The 23315-nt window shown below is 42.6% G+C and overlaps 1 protein-coding gene across 12 annotated transcripts in view; it reads right to left on the reverse strand.

Annotated features, from left to right (window-relative positions):
* Positions 1-23315, reverse strand: part of CADPS (calcium dependent secretion activator) — a 796875-nt gene that overhangs the window by 63874 nt on the left and 709686 nt on the right. For 6 of the 12 annotated variants that reach the window (XM_079933010.1, XM_079933009.1, XM_079933007.1 and 3 more), the window contains 5 exons: positions 21989-22135; positions 18494-18649; positions 14349-14496; positions 6276-6350; positions 5303-5386 (listed from right to left, as the gene is read on the reverse strand). In XM_079933010.1, coding sequence (XP_079789136.1) covers positions 5303-5386; positions 6276-6350; positions 14349-14496; positions 18494-18649; positions 21989-22135 — 610 coding nt within the window. Of the gene's footprint in view, positions 1-5302; positions 5387-6275; positions 6351-14348; positions 14497-18493; positions 18650-21988; positions 22136-23315 lie in introns of those variants that run through there. The other 6 variants (XM_079933008.1, XM_079933006.1, XR_013830018.1 and 3 more) reach the window with 5 other exon arrangements.

The following is a 23315-nucleotide window of genomic DNA, read 5'->3' on the forward strand; positions in this document are numbered from 1 at the left end:
AACACTAACAAATGACTATCAACACCCACCCGACTCTACCATTTGAACTGCCTCCTGACCAAAATGTTCTGTGGACAGAAGTGAATTCCCTTGATCCAGTTCTGGCCTTGGACCAAGGTGGCAGTCTCGTTCTCTGGCCTGTTATCAAGAGCTCTGCACCGGGACTTCCCTGGAAGTCCTGTGGTTAAGACTTCGCCTTCCAATGCAGGGGGTGCGGGTTTGATCCCTGGTCGGGGAGCTAAGATCCCACATGCCTCCCAGCCAAAAAATTAAAACATAAAACAGAAGCAATATTGTAACGAATTCAATCAGGACTTTCAAAATGGTCCACATAAATAAAAATCTTTGAAAAAAAAAAAAGAGCTCTGCACCAAAGCAGTCCATGCTGCTTGACCTACACTGACACCAGCCCTGGTCTCGGATTCTAGCAGGAAAAGAGGCATGTCTACTTCATTTCATTTCTAAGTGGCAGAACAATTAAAATGCTGGCAAAAAGAAAAACGGTGAATGAGGGTAATTTGAGACCTAGGAGAATGGACAGACCATGGGATTTGGGTCCCTGACAGCCCTAACACGGGTTTTATTCTTCCTGAACCGAGTGGCTTCCATGCTATGTTGTGACCATCTCAAATGGATGTGGATGATGGAGGGATCTTAGGTAAATTCTAGGAGGCTTCAGGGAATTTGGTGTAATTGTTCTATCTCCTAGGGGCAGATAGAACATCCTCCCACATTTTCACTTTTTTTGGGAGCCTCCATAGTTTAGAGGGAGAGAGGAGGCTGCTCGAGCTGGAGGCCTTTCCCTCTTGGAGCCTCAGTTCCATCATCTGCAGGAGAGCCTTGTTGGAGTGGGATTACTCAGAGGATTCAACGAGAAAAAATATATTTAAAGCACTTAGCCCAGTGCCAGGCACTTAGCAAGTGCTTAAAGGATAGGAGCTGAAGCTCTTGTAGCTATTTTGGACTTCCGAATTCATCTAACGTAGCCACTGAGGGGAATTAAAAGCCAAAGGGTGGTCCCGTGTTCCAGGTCACACCAATCCTTGAGGAGGGGCAGAGCTGGGGTCCTGTCTCCCAGGTCTCCCCACACCACGATGCCTTTTTTCGCGGTAGCCCACCGACTCTCAGGACTCATTCAGCTCAGCTGAGCTCTTGAAACATCACGGTTCTCGAGCCTTCCACCTTAGTCTCCTCCAATTGAATCTTTACCCTCAACGTCTACTCAATCCCTAAATCCTGTTCGTGCTCCTTTCAAAATATTCTGCAAAAATTCCTTCTGCTTTCCTGCCACATGGCCACTGTGGCTGCTGTTCTGTCCAGAAGTTTCTCTCCTCCTCTTTACCAATGGCTGGCCCCTTTAAGTTTCGGCCCCCACGTCTCCTCCTTGGAGAGACCGTCCAGGACCATCGCGGCTGAAGGAACGCTGCGCCCCACCCCTTCTCTCTGTCTCTGGTTTGTGGTCTGTACTGCAGTGTCCGACTCTACAATTTTCTTTCCTTTTTAATTCCATCTCCTTTCCTAAATGTAAGCTCCAAAAGGACAGAGAATACGTCGCCCTTTCTCACTGCTGGGTCTCTAGCACCTGACACAATCCACAACCCATAGGTGCTTGGTAAATATATGCTGGGTGAATGAACGAACGAACGAACAAACTGATTCTAGAAACAGCATATCTGGTAACACCTGGATAGGACCGAGGAAAGGATTTAAACTTGCTGGGAGGGCGACCTGGACACCTGCTTGTCCCCCTTCTTGGCCTCCTAAAAGAACAGCGCGAGGCTACCCACAAAGACAGGGACTCTTCCAAGCACGCAACCCACACAAAAGCACATCTTGCAGTTGGGGGGGTGGGGGTGGGGGAATGGGCGGATAGTTGTTAATTGTGGCTTCCAACTGGGCTGATCTTTCAGAAGTTCGAAAGGCTAACCTCCCTAAATCCCAGGCTGCTACCGCTGCTGAAGCTGGGGATGGAGGAGAGGAGGGGTGTGCCTGGGCGCCTCTCGGGCTGGCACGGAGAAGCCACATCTCCTCCTCCCTCCCCCCCCCCCCAGCTCCTCTCCAAGAGAGGAAGCAATGCAGATGGAGACGAGAAATAAATATTCCTGCCTGCTCTGTGCCACTGCAGACGTTTTCCAAAATGTCTGGCTTGGACCACGAAATCAAGCCCACCCAGGAAAGGAGGCGCTCCGCAGGAGAAAGAGGGGGAAAGGGTGGCACATTTGTCAGTACTTGTCAGCTTTCTGGGGGGCAGAGCACATGGCTCAGACTTGGCAGCCCCGCTGAGGTGGGGACATGGTAAGTGCACAGTAATACTCGAAGAATTGAATCAGAAATGGGAGCGGAGTTAAGGAGATCCTGCCAGGGTGTCGGCACCATCTCTACGCCTTTGTCCGGGGTCCCAGGACCCACAGCTGGTTCTCTCACCCTTGATTTCAAGGCTCTTTCCGCAATCCCTGCCGCTTCTGCTCTCCCCTTATACCTCCACCCCTCTCCGGGGTAATTAATACCACTGGGCTGCAGGAAGTCTTCAAAGGCCCTTTAGAATTTGGGCAGGAGCTCCGGATCCACGTGTGGAGAAGTTCCTGCCATCTCTCGGCAGAGCTCGCCTTCTCCAACACTGGAACACCAGCAGGGATGAGAACACAGGCTGCAAATGATAAGTGGGTGCTTTTGGCCTTGGGGTAGCCAAGTACGTGGGAGAAGTGTCACTAAGGAAGGGAAGTCACAGGCCCAGCGACAGCCCCGAAGTGTTCCGTGGTTATGGGGACTTCACGAGGCAGGCTGTGCGGCTGTAAAATGTCTCCGAAAAGGGAGATGAGAAGATGAGAATTTCGGCTTGAAAACTCCCGCATGGGCTACGCTAGGTCTTCTTTGTTTCTAATCCTCCCGTGAGAATCTCCCTGGCCCCGTGTCCTTGATATCGCCGCCCCCCCACCCCCCCGCCACCCCCGCTCCCACCTTTCACTAGTTCCCTTGGAAGGTCGGGAGTTAGGGTGGGCCCTTGGCGGATTGAATTCTGCTCGAGAAAGAGCAGAGGGGCTTTTCCGGTTTGCACTGGTTCGAATGCAGTGCAGTAAAAACAGTTGCTCAAAAGGAAGACTCAAAGAAAGTGGTATCTTTTGTGGGTGTCAGGGGAATGTTTTCCAGAAAAGCTGCATTTAATTCTGCCTCTTTTTACCATTTCCATGACTTCACTGAGGAACGAAAGACTTTGTAATATTCCCCACTCATGTGCCCTGAATCCTTCTCTATGAATCTTCCCGACTCATTTGCCCATCTGCCTTCTAGTGACAGGCAATTGCCAGCTGAATCCCACTCTCTCCAGGAAGCTGTTCAGTGGTGGGGAGAAGCTGGCAGAAGACCTGGTCTCCTGTCCCCATTCTTCCCATTGCTGTGTGACCTCAGACAGATTACTCCCCCTCTCTGTCCCTTGTGTTTTTTTGTTTGTCAGAGAAATGGGTTGGATACGTTTCCTTTCAGCTCTGACACATTACGGGTGGTTCTACTGAGTGAATCAAATAGAACTCCTATCGTCACCATCCTTTTCCCACCCCACCTTTGCCAATAAATTCCAGAGACCAAGGCCATCGCACTTCCAGGATTGAGTTCAATCCTTACATTTGGGAAGGTCAGAGCTGTACATCAAAACAAGCTGGGCATGTAGGTAATGTGCATACACATACAATCTAAACACTGTTTTGAATGTTTTCTGTCTACATTTCCCTTAATCCCCAGGAAATCTAACGTGTGGGTTAGGGAAAGACCAAAGTAGGGGTATATTTGGGGAGAACTTACGTGCATGGCATGTATGTTTGCATTGTATAATAATCATCTTAGTTATCTTTTATTAATAATAGCCGCCATTTATTGAGGACCGTGCTAAGCTCTTCCACTCTCATTATTATCCTCACAACAGCTCATCAAGGAAGATATTATCTACTCCCCACTCCTATACAACATTGGTAGTTGACCACAATTAACACACACATACATAAACCCAAAACAAAAGGACACAATAGCATGCCTCCTACAAACCAAAATCAAAACCAAACTCAGGCTCAGAGAGGATGAGACACCTCTCTAGATCACACAGCTGGTTAAGATAGGTAATGGGATTTGAACCCGGTTCTGCTGGATTCCAAAGATGATCACGTGCTACTCCCTGGCCCGTGCTGGGCTTTGCCTTGGCATTCACTGCCTCTCTAGGAGATTCTTCATCTCCTAGAAGAGATGTTTCAAAGACCCACAGATAGCAAGGCTGCTTTAAAGACCCATAGATAGTGGGTCCTAAATTGATCGCCTTTCTTATGGCATTGTTACAGGAAAACAGATGGTCTTAGAGCCAGCAAGAACCCTGCTATCAGAAAGGGCAAGAAAGCACACAGCTGCAGGGCCTGCCTAGCACAGAAGGATGGGAGAACTGGGCCCCTGAGGCAGCCCATTCACAGCGACCTTCTCCACTGATCACTTACCTACAGAGAACTAGGCTGGCTTCTGCCCACGACCTAACTCACTTCCATGCACATGCCCAGTTCTGGCACAGAATTAGAGCTCTCCAGGACGTGTACAGATTGGATCATCTGCTCCAGAGGTTGTGAACTCCAGTGTCCCCAAGCCCAGGCAGGTAGGGGAATGAGCAGAACAGTCAGGAGGGGGGTTACAGGGAACTGGCAAACACACGCCTGGTCTGTGGGGACTACCCGACTGAGCTCCAGTAGACTGTTGCAGTGCACACGTGCAGACCCAGGGCTGCCGACTGTTCACTTCATGAGGAAACCCTGGGATACAGACACCTCTGAATCCTCCTGATGCTTAAATGTGGGCAACTAATTCAGTAAAGAAAAGTGTACCTGACGCAGTGAGGACCAAATAAAAACTACTTACAAGCTCTATCTGACTTGTAGGTCTCCACTGGTAACCTCTAAAATTAATTTTCCTCGTTTGCAGGAAACGGTAGCCGGGAAACATTAAATGGTCTCCCTGAGATAGCTAAGGTGGGCGTAGCCGGCAACCCTTTCTTTGGATACATACATATAGAGACGTACGTGTGTGTGTCTATGTACATGCTTATACACACATACATATTATATATTCACAAACTAAATAGGAATGATTTTGGATTACCTGTTGTCATGAAATGTTCTCCTTATTTCCCTGTGTTCTTATTATACATTGGTAGTTGACTGCAATTAACAGATATTCACAAACCCAAACCAAAATGACACAACAGCTCGCCTCCCCACACCCAAACCCAAACCCCAACTAGAACAAAAACCAGGAAAGAAAGCAGCTCTTTACTTACGGTAAATGACAAAAAAGAAGAAAACAAAGTCCCCTCGTCATATCTGGATAATTTTGCCAGCACTCCTTCCAGGATTGTAACAAACTAGTAAAAGAGCAAAAAAGGAAAAAGAATGATTACTTCAAACGATGATTGTTCACAAGAAAGAGCAACATTTCCCAACCGCTTAGAGACCAGCAATGAGCCCTCGATCATTTTTAAGTTCTATTATTTGGTTCCCGTCTTTGGGGAAAGGAATAGACTGCCTTTACATAGAAATATCTGACTTATTCGGCTTTCTCTTCATTATTATGTGATTGCAAATATAGAGTGTTACAGAAGTGCAAAGTGACAAAATATTATTGAGTTGTGTATAGCATGCGATAATATTAAATGCACTTTTCAAAATCCAAAACTGTGCAAAGCAGTTTTTACGTTACATATTAGCACTACATTTAATCCAATCTATTTTTATTTGTATTTTATCAGTAATTTGGGGGAAACAGAAGTTTAGCACTGGCAAATATAAATGTCTTCCCATTCAGCATTACTTAGTTAAAATTCTATAATTCATGAGGGTGACTGAAATAGCTTTATCTGACTTTTATGTTTTATTATGACTCTCACTGCATGTGAAACTAGCGGAAAGGGGGTTTTCATGATGGCAGAATTCCTTATTACCGTTTAACTTTCTTTCTTAAAAATCTAACTTTGTCGGGGCTGAAAAACAAAACAAATATCTCCTGCATAACCTAGTGCAACATTTAGGGACAAATTCTTATTAAGGTAACAAATGGCGCTTCATCAATTCATTTTCACACGCTCGCAATCATCAGAAAAATCATTCGGAGCTGCGGCTGGGTGACGTACGATCTTATTTCCTGAGAAATGCAAGTGCCCAGCGCAACTTTTTAACGTGTCATATTTTACTGGAAATGCAGACATAACAGAGCAATGTTCACAATGAAACATTTCACCTGAAGCTGAAGGTTACCTTTGCAACCAAGAGTGTTATCATTTCTTTAACAGTTTCTTCAATTAGTTCATCTATTTTTGAATGGTATTGATGCTGAGGAACACAGAAAGACAAATATTAGCATGTTTGGGAGGTGATGGCGTTGCATCCGTCGGCAATTTTTAGACAACGCAATTTATTAGTAAAACCTGGCCATGGGACCCAGTCTATTTCCACAGTCCCAGAAGCAGCTGTAAGATTCTGACTCCAGGTGTTTGATGGAGAAAGATCAGAAGCTCTCAAAACAATTAACAGGCGCATTGTTCCTCACCCAAAGCTTTTGCTGGCTTTGATACGTGTAGACACACACACACATTTACAAACAGCATGCATGGATGGCTTAAGGGCTGGTCTGGCAGTGTGCTGATCTGGGTCTTACAAAGCAAGATACCACAGTGATTTAATAGAGAGGCTGAAAATTCTCTTTGGGAAACTGCTGGGTGATGTGACTTAGGGAGCCACAGATTCCAAAGGGAATCTGACCAAGACACTGACTGATTTTGCAAAAACTGTTCTCAAACCATCAGGTCCTTTGGGTTAGTGCCTCAGAGCTCCCGGGTTCTACCTCCAAGTGTTGACTCAGTGTGAGGGAAAGAGTCTCTTTATGAACCCTTGTGGCAGCTACTTAGTTTCTTCATTTGTGGAGAAGCAGACCCAGGTTTAGAGCCTCTCCTGAGACGGCTGCTAAGTTTTTCAATTTCTCGAACTGCCGCTGTCACTTAAACTTAAATAGTAATGCAAAAGCCAACCCCACACCAACAAAAATCTGCTATAAATGCCAGGAAAAAAGGAAAAGCGATTTCAACAAGAGATGCTGTGTGCCAGCTCCTTGATATTTATTAGCTCATTTTACTATGCATTTGAATTATTCCATATTTCCTTGATAAAAAATAACAAGGCAAACATTGATATTTGGAAAGGAAAATGCACTTACCCACTCTTTAGCAAACTTTCAGAAGGATGATTAATTAGGAATAGAAAAGAAAAAGGAACAGTGCAAATAAAAATTAGGACAAAAGGACACATGAGAAAAATAAAAATTAAACAAACCATCCAAAAAGTTATGAAAACATACAGAAATAATAAGCCATAGTAATGTGGTTTGATATTCTGATAACTGGCAGTCAGAATTATTGAAAGTGACCAAAGGGATGTGAATTAGGTTAATTCACTTAAAGTCATAGGTGAATTTGGATTATAACTGGAAGACCTAGGTAAAGTTCCAGTGCAAAGTTGGGAAGTCATGATGTCTAAGAAAATATAGCTCAGTTTCCTCATCTGTAAAAACAAAAAACAAAAGACAGGTAATACTACTACTACCCCGGACCAGTGAGGAGGGGCGAAGCCAGTACAAATTACTGATTTTGGAAAGGGAATGAGGCAAACTCTGTATGAAGATATTTAGCAGGTCTGTTCAATTATTATTATTATCATTATACTATTGTTATTATTATTATTATTTAAAAAAACCAGGGCTAAGTCCTTTCCTGCCAGTCCTGCTCTCAGACTCATAAATCTATTTTGAAGATGGAATTGAGGGTCTGTCTACATGTGAAAACATTTTGTCAACTATAACTGCAATTCAAATATTATTATTTGTTCAAGGTCATAATGGAGAAGATAAGGGTAGGGAGAGATGAGTCATCTCATTTTAGTTTTTCCTTTTAGTTGATTAGAGGAAAATAATAAAGTGAATGGCCCATGTTGTGTAGTCCTGATAAATCAGGACACATGTTGGTTCTACTGCTAGCTTTGTGAAAGGATTTACCAGTCAGAGCGATAAACCTCAAAGTAAATGCAAAAACTGTCTGCAGAATTCTGTGCTAGAAACACAAAGAAAGATGTCAGAGCAAAAGAATTTCAGGAGTATTGATGGGGCTCCAAATTCATTTTTAGGTCTTGAGATAAGATCCAGAATCACATGCTTACTTTCCCTTCTCATGAGACTGCCTCACGCCGCTAGATTTTCTTTGCAATTGCTAGAAATGATCCACCTATATTAAATTAACTACAAGGATTAACTAACTCCGGAAAGCTAGTTGCAGGCAAAATAATATGAAATATGAAAGGAGGAGCTTCTAACCAAGCAAAGAACATCATTGAGAAAAGAAACAATCTCTCGAAACACTTGGCTGAAATGGCAAAGCCAAGAGCAATCATTCTGCACCAAGAAAGACTGAGGCTCTTGTTCTGAAGAGTTAACAATGTCATTCTTTCTCCAAAGACAAAAAGGCCTTCTCTGCAGAAGTGGGGGAACCTCAAACCTTTTCATTCTCTAAGGAATCCAAACTAAAGTATAGGGAGACGTGGTGGTTTATGGGAACCTCTTCCTATCTTCAATATTCCCATGCCAAATATGGTCCCCACTACTCTCCAGGTAGTCCCACTGTCTCTCCCTTTCTCTCCAGGTGAATATTATGACCTCCACTCCTCTCCACTTTTCTTAATTTCTACTTATGAAAACAAAGTGTTTGCTAGGACTATTCTGTCTGTTACTTCTAGAGGAAACTTGAGCATGTTCATCTCCATTGGTCTATTTCCTTATCTCCTCAATGGGGCTAGAATTATCCCTGTTGTGAGTGTAGAAATCATATTCACCTAACAAAGTCATGAAACCACGCATGGAAACATGGTTTAGAGACTCAGAAGTGCTATCTGGCTGAATTACTCCTACAATTACTAATTGATTAGCATGGTGGTTACATGTGTGTATACGTTTCTCTAAACTCACGTAAAATATATACACTTGATCGTATGTAAACTATAATTTGAATTAAATAGAACTACTTTGGGATATATAGTAGGGCAGGGGAAAATCTACCCTGCTTATCACGTGGCAAAGGGGTACGTATCAAAGCAGTCCCCATTCCTATTCAAGTAATTACAAAATACATGAATTCCTTTCACCAGATTCTCCGGAGACTTATTTGATTGACTTGCTTTTCTGGAGAAACAGTAAGTACTTTGCCTTCGCTCTGCTCTTTCTTGGGAGAGACATTGCTCCATGCAGATGTGAAGCTCCATGAAGGGATACAAATACTACTGGGGCATCTTTTAATTACCATCCCCCTAACTAAACTATCTTGTCACAAAATTTTTTGCAGTCAGTTGAACTATCCAGTTCTATCTGCATCCTCATATGGGTACAGAAAGGGATCCTTCCTGTTTTTGCATTTTCCAGTCCTCTCTGTTGGCCTTCTTAGATTGACTTGACCCTAATAACAACAACAATATTCCTAAAGTTATATTCTGGGGCACTAGATCATGACGATGACGATGGCAAGGGAACTACTAATCTTCAATGGTGTGGAAAGTTTGGAGAGTTTACTTTTGCTTCTGATGAGCTAAGTTGCAGCAAATTCACAATCACTTCGTGAAAATTATTCCACTTGACTTCCTGTGCTGCATATTTTGCCTTGTCATGGAACAGATTGTGTGTATGTTGTCTTTCTGTTAAGACCATCTGACCTTGGAAGTGAGATGAAAACACACTAGACCAAGTGAGAAACTATTTAATACACAATTTCCTCTCTATTGGTGCTTCACAAATTTTAATGAAAAAATAAATATTTAAGATGGAAAAGTATGGTTAACAAATGTTTCAACAGCTGCCTTTAAATGAGACTTTATCCCAGTGATGAAATTCAGGAAGTGATCTTAAAATTGGAGAATATTGTATCACCTGGTCGGTATCTAGTCCAAAATACCTGAAGGGAGTTGGAATCCAGGTGGAAGCAGGTATTAGTAACTAGATCTGTAATATGAGTTTGCTATCCAATATTCACAAAATGAAAACTACATAAAAACACTGGACTTCTCCCAATATCATGATGTTTCCAGCCACCCTTGGCCAATCTCACTTTAACAATTCAGTTTTACTTTGGAGATGAATATCTCCATTCCACAAAGTGAGAAAAATTGAGAGACCATTTGCATGAGACTTCCCGATAAAGTTCTAGTCAAGGTCACAGCCACAGAGCAAGGTCCTTCAAGGAAGTATATATTTACAGACAACGATGTCTGGCTTCATTCTCACTGTTCAGTCACTTGGCATTCTAAGGTCAGAAAAGGCCTCATTTCTCACAAGCTGGTCACTTAGGTGTCTCTGATTCAGTTACATTAAGGAGAAATGGCATAGCAGGTCTCTCTAGCATGGCTTGGGAAACTGACAGGCTTCGGATAAGAATCATAGACTAGATAGAATACAGTATTGGATGGGCCCTTAACAAAGATCATTTAGCCTGGACGTCTATGCACTAGTTCTGGGAAACTGGGAAACATTTATGAGTCTCAGTTATTGTTTTCATTAAAAAAAAACAAAAAAACCCAACAAAACACCTTGAATCATTTAGGGGTAAATACATGAAGTCTTTTCTATTATATCACATAGAACAATGTCCAGAAAGAAGTAGTTTAGCCTCAAAAATGTTACTATTTGGGAATATCCAAGACAACTTTCTAATCTTACATCCAGAAATTAGGAAGCTTTATCCCCAATTTTGACAAGCTGCATGCCTCTCAAAGGGTGTGTGTTACATGCTATTATCTCTCATTTGACAAATGACAGCAAGGTTATGAGGGTAAGTGACTTGCTCGAGGTCACATAGTTTGGTAGCTAAGGGGTAGAGTCCATGCGATGTAGTTATTAAGCCACTGGACAAGTTAGTCTAGAAAACCAAGACTTCAAGGGTAAGCCAAGGGCATTCTACTCTACCACAGAAGTAATCAGTGGTAAAGATGAGAGACAGGGTCCACTGTGACAAAATCAACTTGTTATTTCTTAGTATATACCTCCAACCACGGTCTATAGTTTGGCCTGATAAGAGATTGTATAGTGAAACTGTATGAAAGTATATATATATATATATTTTTTTTTTTTTTTTTTTTTTCTGGGAAATGGCCTCATACACTTCATCAGATTTTCAGTAGGGTTTCTGACAACACCCCCCTCCACTCCTCCACCCAACTCCTATTACTCTCCCCAAACTCCAGTTCAAAGAGAAAAGATCAGAGTGACTAAGCTTGTTTGAAGAGACTGTTTAGCCATCTGTCCAGGCATGTAGGAGTTCTATAATTGCGGCCACCATTGAGTCAATCTGAAGAGGGACTGTAAAAGTCGCCAAGGGGGAAAGGAGGCCAATCCCTGTGTAACAACGCTTCCCTACCCTGAATGGTGTCATCCTTGTGAAACTCGGTGAAAATGGACATGTCAAGCAGCTGTGAGGAGAAACAGCTTAAAACTTAAAAAAACTTAAAACTTAAACTTTTATGCTTTAAAGAATACTACCAAGAAGGTGAAAAACAAAAACCAACCCACAGAAGGCAAGAAGATAGGTGCAAATCATACATATGATAATGGTCTAGTATCCAAAATATATAAAGAACCCTTATAACTAAACAACAAAGAACAATCCAATCTTAAAAATGAGCAAAAGATTTGAATGAATAGACATTTGTTCAAAGACATGCAAGTGGTCAATAAACCCATGAAAAGATGGCCAATATCACTGCAAATCAAAACCATAATGAGATACCATTTTTTTTTCTTTTTTTTTTATGAGATACCATTTTACACACACTAGGATGGTGATACCAAAAAAGATAGATAATAAGAAGCTTTGGCTAAGTTGTGGAGAAATAGGATTTCTCACACATTGCTGACGGGAACGTAGAATGGTGCAGCCACTTTGCAAAAAATTTGGCTGTTCCTCAAAAGTTGAACACAGAGTTACCGTATGACCCCATAATTTCACTCTTAGGTATATATCCAATTGCACTGCTAGGTCCCCATGAACACTTGTACAGGAATGTTCAAGGCAGCTAAAAAGTAGAAGAAACTCACATGTCCATCAACTGATGAAGCGATAAACAAAATGTAGTCTATCCATGTAATAGAATACCAGTTAGCTAAAAAAGGAAGTACTAATACATGCAACAACATGGATGAATCTTGAAAACATTATGCCATGTGAAGGAAACCAGACACCAAAGGCTACACATGAGATCCCACTGATATGAAATGCTTAGCATAGGCAAATCCTTAGAGACAGCTAGGAGAGTGGTGGTTACCTAGGGCTAGGGAGGGAGGGTTGGGGAATTATTATTAATGGGTCTGAGTTTCTTTTCAGGGTGATGAAAACGTCCTACAACCGACTGTGGTGACGGTTGCACAACTCTGTGAACATACTAAAAATGACTGAATCATAGTGTTTAAAACGGTGAATTTTATGGTATGTGAATTATATCTCAGTGTTTAAAAAGGAAGCTCAAAGGGAAAACAATTTTAAAGGGATGGGACCCTGAAAAGTTTGAATTCAAAGGGATTTTAATGAACTTTAGAGATCACTAAAAACAGGGTTTTTACAGTGGGCTCTGTGAAGCCTATGAGATTGTTCCGAGTCCCCCAGAGAAGTGGGGGGGGGGTGCCTGGGGGGGCAGTGTGAAGACGAATATGGTAGCTTGGGCTCTGGGGCCCCTCTTCCTTGAATTCCTGCCCCCCATTTCAGAACAGCTCTAATTTTATTCATTTCATATGCTGGCCTTCTTGGTAAGGTTTGAAGAATTGAGTCTATAGCTAAAAACAGCCTGAGTGAAACTAGAATAGTGCCATCATTTTACAGATGAGGAAACTGAGGTTTGAAGAGCCAAGTGACTTGATCAGGTCCAGTCTGCAGCACAGCCAGGGCAAGAGACCCAGGGTCTAGACACCCAACCCAAGCCTTCCTCAGGAGGCTGTCCTTTGTACCTCAGCTCTTCTCCTTAACTCTTTTTGGATACTGGGGCTCCAGGCCAGTGGTTCTCAAAATGTGGTCTCCAGACCAGCCAGGAGCACCAGCATCACTGGGGAATTTGTCAGAAATGCAAATTCTTGGACCACACCCCAGACCTATCAGAAACTCGCGGGGTGGGACCCAACAATCTGGGTTTTAAGAAGCTCTCTGGATAAGTCTGATAGACCCTGAAATTTGAGAACTACTGCTCTAGATCATTCTCATGCAGCAAATGGAGCCAGGAAAGAGAACCACTGGCACCTTGCATTTGACCCCAGGGCTTAGAACACAGCCCCTGGGGCAAGGTACCCAAAGAGAAAATCCATCAGGGGCAGCAGCTAACAGGGATGGTTGAGGAAGCTGATTTGGAGGGGAAAGAAGGTTAGAGATGACCTTGCCAGGAAGAGAATACCACCAACCCACATTTAAAAATGGAAGGTGCTGAGAGAGAAAATAAATAACGAATAAGGAGCAAATATAATTTAGTAAAAATTCTGAGCATATAAGGCTGGTATCGTAAGATCTGATTTAGGAGCAATTTATGCCAATTGGCAACAACATGAGAGTTGCCAGAAATGTTTCTGAATTAATTCTAAATTGGTATATGAATATCTAGCTGGCTTAAGGCCATCGGAGAAAAATGATCATGATAGTCTTTAATCAAGCCCAAGTTGCTGTTTCTTTCTCCTTTACATTTTAAATACCACTTTGGAATTGGAAACTTAGCAAAGGACTAAACTTTTGGTCAGGGAAGATTCACAATCAACTCAATCTAAGGAAAATGGAGAGCCTGTGATTTCTTGGAAATTCAAAGCCTGCTGGCTGGGGACTGAGTAGCAGGGTGATCTAACATTATACATCCTGGAAGTTGCATGATACTAGGAAGAGCTCTCTCCTGCTGTCCAGATGTTCAAAGTGATAAAATGCACTTCCAGTGTGAAAATGACTTGCATTCTGGCCAACAGATCTGTTGGAGATGCCAGCCTAATAAATAAGGTCATCAAACTTCATCTGACTTAAGGGAACTTTACGGTCACCCCAACCCCAGCCAAGAATCACTTCCAAGTGACTGGCATAGTCATCAGCACATGCCTTAGAAATTTACTTAACAAATAGATACCAAACATTCATCTGTGGCTTAATCCACAAATGTTAGAGTATATTTCTGAAACTAGCAGACTAGTGTAGATGGAAGGAATTTGTGAAGTTTTCTTCTACATGATCAATGGAGGGGTGGAAAATCCGTAATTTTTTTTTTTTTTTTTTTTTTTTTTTTTTTTACCTCTTGGCCCATTTCCATGCTGCAAAGTTTTGTTGATTGAGCTTTGGCATCAACCATAACATTAAACATGGTGCATATTGACTGTGGGACTCGAAAATCTGTTGATCGACTGGTTTTTTGCAGCTTAACTTCAAATGCAATCCTGGTTCTATTAAAACAAAGTAGGAAAAGACCAATTCAGCATCCAGATGGCAGCAGGTGGAGGAGACATTTTCCGAGAGGTCAGTGAAAAAGAAAATTGAAGGCTGTAATCAGTTTCAATCGACAATGACTTCACATGTGTTCTTTTGAAAATGACTTTCCCAGCTAAGGAAGGCCTATTCACAGAGACAGCCATGTAAAACCCTTCCTTTCTCTGCAGTTCATGGAACACCTGTAGCTTGGCGTATTTCTGTCTATAGTTGACATGCTATGGAGAACCCTAATTGCACGAGAATGAATGAATGAACAAAAACCCAATTATAGCATTATAGCATATATAAGTTCTCTCATATTGGCAACCGACTACCTTGAATCACTTCATTAAAAAAACAGCAAAACCCCTCCCCCCAAAACAGCTTCTAAACTTCAAAAACTTCATGGGGGGAAATATCTTAAATTACACTTATTGTTTTGTTTGGTTTTTTTTTTTCCTTTCTGGTTTTGAAAGAGAGTGACGTAAAAAAAAAAAATCCAACAAGCTTATTATATTGCTTTAAAGACTACAAAAATAAGATAGCTCCCTTTGGGGAGGAGAGTGAAATTAGGAGGAGTGGTCCCGGGGGCTTCCACTATGTTTGTCTGTGTGTTTTTGCAATGTCAATGTATTATTTTGTAATAAGAATATGTTATTTTTATAAGTAAAAATATCATAATATACTTACCACTTCAAGAATCGTACAACGGTGGAAACGTAAGGTGACATAATTTTGACACAGGCCAAATTATGCTCCCATCAATGTGCTAACTGCACACAGGAAAACCCTAGTCCGACATGGACAGCTGGTAATACAGGGGTAAGATTTAATCCTTGATATCAGCATCGTAAAGGGGACCAGTTAGATTTTAAAAGGTTTCAGAGAAGTGGGTCACATCATGACACGTCTTTAAAGAAAAGCACCTGGTTAGTAAGTGGTTTTATTAAAGCTCCTTTCGACCAGTGCATCTTTTCAGCATTGTTCACAGTCAGGTTCTGGAGATCATGCAGCCACCAGGAAAGCACTGCTTTAAGAGGTATTTGTAGCAGTTTTCTAACAGTGCATAGGGAGGACCACACAGCTAGTTAGCTCAGGAAAGGATGCCAGCTTGCTAACACACCCTGGGTGCAGGCAGGGAAGCCAAGTATAATTTCTAAGGTTGGAAGCCCAGTTCTTAAAAAAAAAAACTTAAAAAAAAAAAAAAGCCTCTTAAAACACTCCTATATATTATATGATCATGTTAAAGATAAATGATCTTGGCTTCCAAAGACTCGGTGCACTGAAGAAGCTTTCTAATCATGATGATCATTTTAAGCTACGTTGAAAATACATCACTTTCTGGTTTTGTGAAAAGGGGGCCTGATGGGGCCTGACTTGGACAGGTCCCTGTGCTGATCTTCTGAGGTTTGTGTGCCAGTTCCGGCCCAATCTGAGAAATGGAAATGCTAAATCACTCCCTTACAATGAAGCAATCGTCTTCTGTTTTCACAGGAGAGCTGTTCATAGCCCTTGGAGTGTGCGGCTGTGAGAAGAGGAAGCTGAATGCAAAATTAATATGACTGATAGGCCTCCGTGGGAAGGAAAAGCCAAGAATGGAGAGGTCGCTTAATCCACTGACTCTCTGAGGGCAGTCAGGGTGCCTTATTTTGTGTGGAGCGCAGGACCTGACACAGACCAGAGAAGCGGCACCGTCGAGTCCATCAAATGAACGATTCCAATTGCTGAGAAACTTGGAAATGAGTGCCTGACTGACTTTTGGGCGTTGCATATTTCCATCTATGCAATAATGTCCTCGCCCTTCTAGAACAAGGTCCTTTTATTCTGTCCCGAAGAGGAAAGCAAATGTTCCAGGCTCTACTAATGTAGATTCTATGTCTTACAACCTCCAAGGACTTCTTCATATTTTACCTTCTGAATCTGGAGGTCTGGGGATGACATGTGCCCCTATGTTTGCCCTGATCTGCTTTTGTCTGGGGCCTCCACTGAAAGGGACATGGGGGTATTTATGTGTCCAGTGCCAGGTGTACACGTGCCGCTGACCAACTTCTGTTCACAAAAGGTTACTTAACAGCCACTATGTGCCAGGCATGAGGCGGGGCCCCGGGGAGGGAGAGGAGATCAAAATGAACAAGATACACTCCGTGCCTTTCAGTAGCTCACACTCTTGGAGGTGGCTGGTCCATAAAGACATGTGGTCAGGGGAATTCCCTGGTGGTCCAATGGTTAGGACTCCGAGCTCTCACTGCCGAGGGCACGGTGGGTTCGATCCCTGGTCAGGGAGCTAAGCCCCTGCACACCAAGGCACGTGGTAAGGGAGAAAACAGAGTCACTATCGACCTTTCACATCCCTATGTCTTCCCTTTTCCTCCCAGCATCTCCTTATTTCTTCCTCCCTACTCAGAAGCCTGGCTTTTCAGAGAAGGGCATACATGTCTTTCTGTACGATTGCGTACACAGATCAGAAGCTAGTAAGGGTTCTTTCTACTGCATTGTAGCCGCTAGTACAGATGAAGGGAGAACTTTTCACCACAGGCAAACTGCCCTGCAAGAAGTTTTTGGTGGGATGGTTTGGCCACAGGGAAAGGCTTACTTTTCCTAAAACTGATACAGACCAGGTAGGAAATGGTGGAATTCAAAACCCTAAGGAAAGATTTTGACCTTTGGTTTGAGAAATAGGCCTGCCTTTGCTTCTAAAACTGGGAAGAAAAGAGCAAAACACAACATCTGAATCACCAGGATTTTAAGTTTCCAGAACTGCCATCGGACACCTGCCCAGATTCGCCACAGCACGTGGCTCCTTTACCAATTCCTGCCGAGATGCTCCCCTACCTGGGGCTGTGCAGGGCTTTTGCCCTTTTGGTTTCCAGTTTTGATGCTATTACTTCTCTTTTCTTCTTCCAAGATACAAAATAATGAACTCAGTTCACTCTCAGCCAAACCCAGCCCCCATCACACACAACTGATCCATCAACTAAACTATACAACATCTGGAGACCCAGAGTCGTCTGTGCTGCTTGGGGGATTCTGGGTGTTTTTGAACGAGGAAAAATAATGGAACCGTTATGAACTGGAAAGGGAACTTGGATGTGTGTCTGGGGATAGACAGGGTGATGATAATGATGTCAAATCAGACGGATTTCATTTCTGCCTCTGATATCCAGAAACAGATACTCCATGAGGGAAGGGATGCGATCTCCCATCCTTCCTGGTGTGCCAAGAACTTAGCACTGCGCCTGGCATACAGGAGAAGCCCCAACAATTTTTGTTGAGTGGATGTGTACTGTCCTCATTTTCTTCTTCTTTCTCAGGAAAGTCTACTTAGAAAGGTCAGATGCAGCATTCCCACCTCAGTCCTATATGCCACGGTGACAACCCAGGCCATGTGTAGGAAATCAAAATGCAGATTTAATGTGTCATGCCCCTTTGTTGCTATCTAGTTAGATTTTAGGCAAGACAACTCATGGTTGGCAAATGGTACATGCTCAGTTCATATATACAGAGTGAATGATGTCGTGGAGGTCCTGCCCACATTGCTGGAAAGTCAAGAGATGCCTGCTACCTGTACTGAATACGCTGGCGCAAGAACTGTAGGTGCTTCTCTTTCTTCCAGCCAGCTATCCACCCATGCATACACTCAGATAGTTAACAAATAGGTATTAACTAAATATTTTGTGCCAGACACTTACGGGTATTGGGGATACAGAGACAAGAAGGACACTTTCCTCATGGAGCTAAATGAAAAAACTGGCAGCCATATTCTGTGCCATCTTTTGCTGGGTCTGGGACAGACGTGGGGAAGGTGAATAGAAGCTACAGTGAGGTGGTCACCACTCCAGCTGAATTTGACAACCACCTTCTCCAAAACACTCCAAATTACGGCCAACTGTAAGAGTGGGAGCCCTCACCTTTCCCCAAGTCAGTGCCCAGCGGGGAAGGGGTGCAGAAACCTGTCCGGCCACCTATGCTCACCTTTTGACACAAGATTCAATCATGTCACTTGCCATCAGCTTTAGCCGTTGTTCCAGGTGCTTTCCAAACTCTTCTTCAGGCCAGTGCAAGTCCCGAATGAAGGTCTGAAGGGCATCAAGTTTCCAGAACAGATCTTCGGAAGTGCCTGATCCGTTACTGGCAGGATAAAAATTTGAAAACAAGAGTCACCCACCGGCCTGGGGTTCTGCAAAAGCTGACACAAGAACAGTTGGGGGCTAGAAGGCTTAAGGCAAACAGTGGCTTCAACATACAAAACGACGCATGTTGGCGGTGGAGGTGGGGGCGATCTCCACCGGCAGATTTTGAGTTTTACCATACGTGACTTCGTGGGCTTTGTTCGGCCAATTATTCCAGACCAGTGAGAAGTCTGAGGAAGGTGCTGCCCCATAACTGGAAGAAGGTATGGTAAAAATCAGCCTTCTTTTAATAACCACATTAACACATGTGATGATTCAGATGAAGGCCACGAACCAGAGGGAGAAGTAGGTCTCAACAGATAATAACTACATGGCAACATGCAGTTATTAGAATTCAGGGTTTCATGCATTTCCCCGGCTGCCCTCCGGAGCGGAGACCTCTTGGATACTGCACGAGACTTTCATTTGTAAAAGGACAGTGCTAACAAAGTGGTGAGCGAGGACCCGCTTTCTCTCTTGAAGGGCTGGAAGGAAATTGGGGTGACTCACGTCAAGCCGAGTCCACCTGGATACCTTGAATCCAAGATTCTCGTTCAGTTTGGTTATCAGTCCAATTTGCACAGACCAGCCCGTTGCATAGGCAGCCCCAGGACAAGGTGGGTTGTGGGGGGACGTGAGTGGACAAGGGATATTTGCAAAGCTTTAGGGCTCAAGACCTGAGCTCTTGTACCGTTGCACCATCTTACCCAGTCCTCTGTACAGATGGAGAAATTGGTCTTGATTCCTTTCTGTACAATGATGTCTAAGAAACTTTTACCCGGGGCATCGACGGAAAGCCCACGTACAGGAGATGCTCCACCTCTCACCCTCTTGCCCTTCCCTGGCTGGCTTTCTCTTTTGTAAGAATCCCATCGGCAGCTCTGTGGGGTGGCCACCTCCCACCCCCTTCCTCGCATACCACTAATGCTAACACGGCAATTTATAAAACGTCCAACATACCATGCATTACCACTTGTTCCGACATCGTCTATAGAAACAGATGAGAGTGGGTGTTTCTATTGTGACAGATGCCAGCTGCATTGAATTAATGCTTCAGAGAGAGAAATATAGCTAGTGCATAAAGGCATACACAGCTACTGCGGGGGGATGGGGGTAGGAGAAGACTCCCAACATGCCGGGAGGGAGCCCACGGCCTGGACCAACAGGGTAACGCTTTCAAGGACAGACCAGTCTGAGGTCAGTACGTAGATGTATCTGACACGAAGGAGCAGGTAACATGGAAACACGTCCTTAAAATGAAAGATGGCAGAGGAGAAAACTGAAAATATGAAAAGATATAGAATCAGGCATTTCCTGGTGGGTGATTGAGAATCTACGCCTTCTTTTCAGATACGGTCGTAGGCACTGTTCAAAAGTGGGGGAATGCACTGTTTCTCCGTAAAAGTTCAGCCTTCCCCCCATCCCATCCTATGCCTGGGAAAAGAAACCCCAACTTTGCCTAGCCGAAACCCCGTTTTGGAACTGCATGGTTGTATGTTTTAAATCATTAAGTACATATGAATGCAATAATTGGTATTTATTACAACAACATTTTGACACCCATCTGGTTTCAGAGTTTCAAAAAATTCTTCTAGGGTTTTTTTTTTCTTTTTCTTTGAAGAGCTTATTATTAAGTTTTGACATGAGGAAAAGAATATTTTCTTTTTATTTTTAAGATAAACTGTTAATGTTAAGGCAATAGCACCAAGATTATTTTGATTGTTGATCAGTTACCAAAATGTGTTCCCACTCATGTCTTAATTAATTGAATGGAGACCATTATCTGCTTTCTTACAATGTCTTGATTCATATCTTTTCAGAAACAATGTCACAGAGCATGCACAGAAGGAGGTAAGAGAAGCTTCTGGATATTTATTTGTTCATTTTTAACAGATACTACCTAATCTAACTTTTCATACAGTCATCTTAGCATGAATATGATTTATGGGCTTGTTTTTGAAGGGTTTTTTTTTCCAGATACAAATTTTGGAGGTTTTTATTTGTCTTTAAAAGAAAATCAGACTGACCAGACGATTTCATTGTGAACTTGTGAGCAAATACGGGTTTTGAAAAATATTAGGTAGCTGTGGAGAAGCCGAGTAGAGCAGTCCTTTTCAAGTTCTGTTCTCTACCTGGGTTACTGCAGAAATAAAAACGTGGAGGGCCATCTTGACAAATGTGATTTTGAGATTTCAAAACATCACTGCCAGTTTCAGATCATTTTTTATTCCTTTGATAATAACACTTCCCTTTGAAAATGTGCCAATTTATTCTTTCAAGAAAAAGCTTATCTGGCCTATAATTAGCTGTGGTCTAAGAAAAGGATCAAAGGAGGGTATAGAATTGCTAAACCTTCTTTCACATATTAAATCATGCATGTGGTTCTAATTTAATTTCCCTGAGGTAGGATTTCGGGGTGCTGGATCTTCTATTTGAGAAGGAAAGAAGGAGAGAGGATTCATTTCCTAAGCTGGAAGAAATGGCTTCTCAACCTCCACCCTCCAAACTGCTGGCTTTAAGGGGTGACCTGACCTCCAAGGAAAACAAACCCCAGGCATCGCTGGCATTTGTATGGATGAGGGTAGAGAGCGGCCCTACACTGAGACCACAGATGATACGGCTACCGCCAAATTTAACTGCAGTGCATTCGCAAATTTAGACATCTTCTTGCTACCTAGATCTCGATGCTCCAAATTGTATTATGACCTTGGAATGTACCCTTACATAACATTTATGTTACCAAGGCTTGATCCATTCAGAAATTTTCATTTAGCCCTGAACATACTGTTACTATATCCTGCCATTTGCTGACACTAGAAACATGGTTTAAACAGTCTATAGGAATTTTTTATTAAGAAAAAAAAAGCCCAAACCAGCTTCTAGGTAGGTGTGCTTTCCTCTTTGATTTGGATCAAGCCAGAAATGACCGGCTGGCCCAGCAAAGAGGTTTCCTGGACTATTTTTGGATGACTGACTCCTAAAGTCATGTCACCTGCATTAAAAATAAAATAAAATAAATATATGGGAAGAAGCCTTTGGCAAAGGAATTCAGGAAGTGAAACATAGTCCTCAAACGTTCAGTGGGCGTAAGACAATTTGTTAGTGCTGTATCTATAGCAAACGTCTTACAAACACGCTGCATGCCAGAAATAAACAATACTGTCTCTGTATGATCAGCAAAAGATGTCTAATTATCCATCTCCATCTCCGTTATATAGGATGTAGAGAAATAAACAATACATATCCATGCCAAGATCACTTCAATTGAAATTAGATCTAATGTGAACTGAATACACACTCAGCATCATATATAGCAGCCATCCATGACGGTGCCGAAAAAGTAGGCATTTGTGGGATGCCTAGAGGGATGTTAACTGGTAGATTTGGTACTTTGGGAAGGTTCACATTGGGTAGGTTCACATTGGGTAGATTACTGGTTAAACTCCTGTGGAAGAAACAGACAGAAAGAAAAAGATACCATCACAGTGACAATGCAGATGTGGCAGAAGCACACAACAGTTGTAAATAAATTGGCTAAGTCCACAGCAAGACGACAACGAAAACTTAAGCGACACGTTTCAGAAAGCAGCTTACGGATGGGGAGCTGTGGTGTGGCTCAGGGTTCAGAGAGAAATGATAAAAGTTAATGGAAAAAAAATTAACCACAGAGCGACTGAAAAGCGTGGACACTCATGGACGCCTGTATACAATGATCGTGTTATTTCGATGCCTTTGTGAGGGGCCTTCAGTTTCCAAATCCATTGCCACAAGGGTCTAGACCTTGTCTCATACAAAGAACTTGAAGTTCATGGAATTCTTGGCGTTGCTGTGGCTAGGGCTGCAGTGAAGTAGCTGGGACTGATAGAAAGGGTGGAACACTTTGATTTTTTCTTTTATTTACAAATTAGTTTTGACGGAAGCACATTTCTTAAGTCAGAGAGTAGATACGAGGTGCAGCAGGAAATTTACCCAATTGAACGTATACATAATGGTAATGGACAGAAATGGAATTCTTTCCAACCGCTACTTCTGAAGACAGGTGTACGTGCAATGGAGCACCAGAGTTGATGGCGAAGATGAAGGAATTGTATCAAAAAGAATGAATAGCTTTGCATAATTTTATAGATTAAAGAAAGAAAATGGAAACATCCCCTCCCGAACTAAGTCCAATTAAAGTAGAGAAAGGTTTACACTCAAAAAAAGGAAAAGAAAAGAATCCCAACTTCAGCTCATATAGTGAATTCTTTGACCACAGTGGATTTAAAATGAGGTCTTCTGTTACAAGTAATTACCCTTGAAAGTGAGACAGAGACTGTGAGAAAGGGTGACAAGGGCTTCTGGGGGGTGATGGTGATGTTCTGTTTCCTGATCTGTGGGATTGTTACATGGATGTGTTCAGCTTGTGAATATTAATCAAGTTTTGTATTTTCTGTAAAAAGTTAAAATGTAAGTTAAAAATTATAAACGGTTAAAGATTGTGACCTCGTATCAGGTTTTGTGTTTTGAACAAAGATCGATCAACTGATGTGATGAAAGAGAGATGGATGGCTTTATGGGTAAAGAGAGAAAATAAAGCAAAACAAAAACCTCAGAGAGCATCAACCACATCTCTCTGGAGGGACTGT

The sequence above is a fragment of the Stenella coeruleoalba genome (assembly GCF_951394435.1).
Source record: "Stenella coeruleoalba genome assembly, chromosome: 10".
Lineage (NCBI taxonomy): Eukaryota > Metazoa > Chordata > Mammalia > Artiodactyla > Delphinidae > Stenella > Stenella coeruleoalba.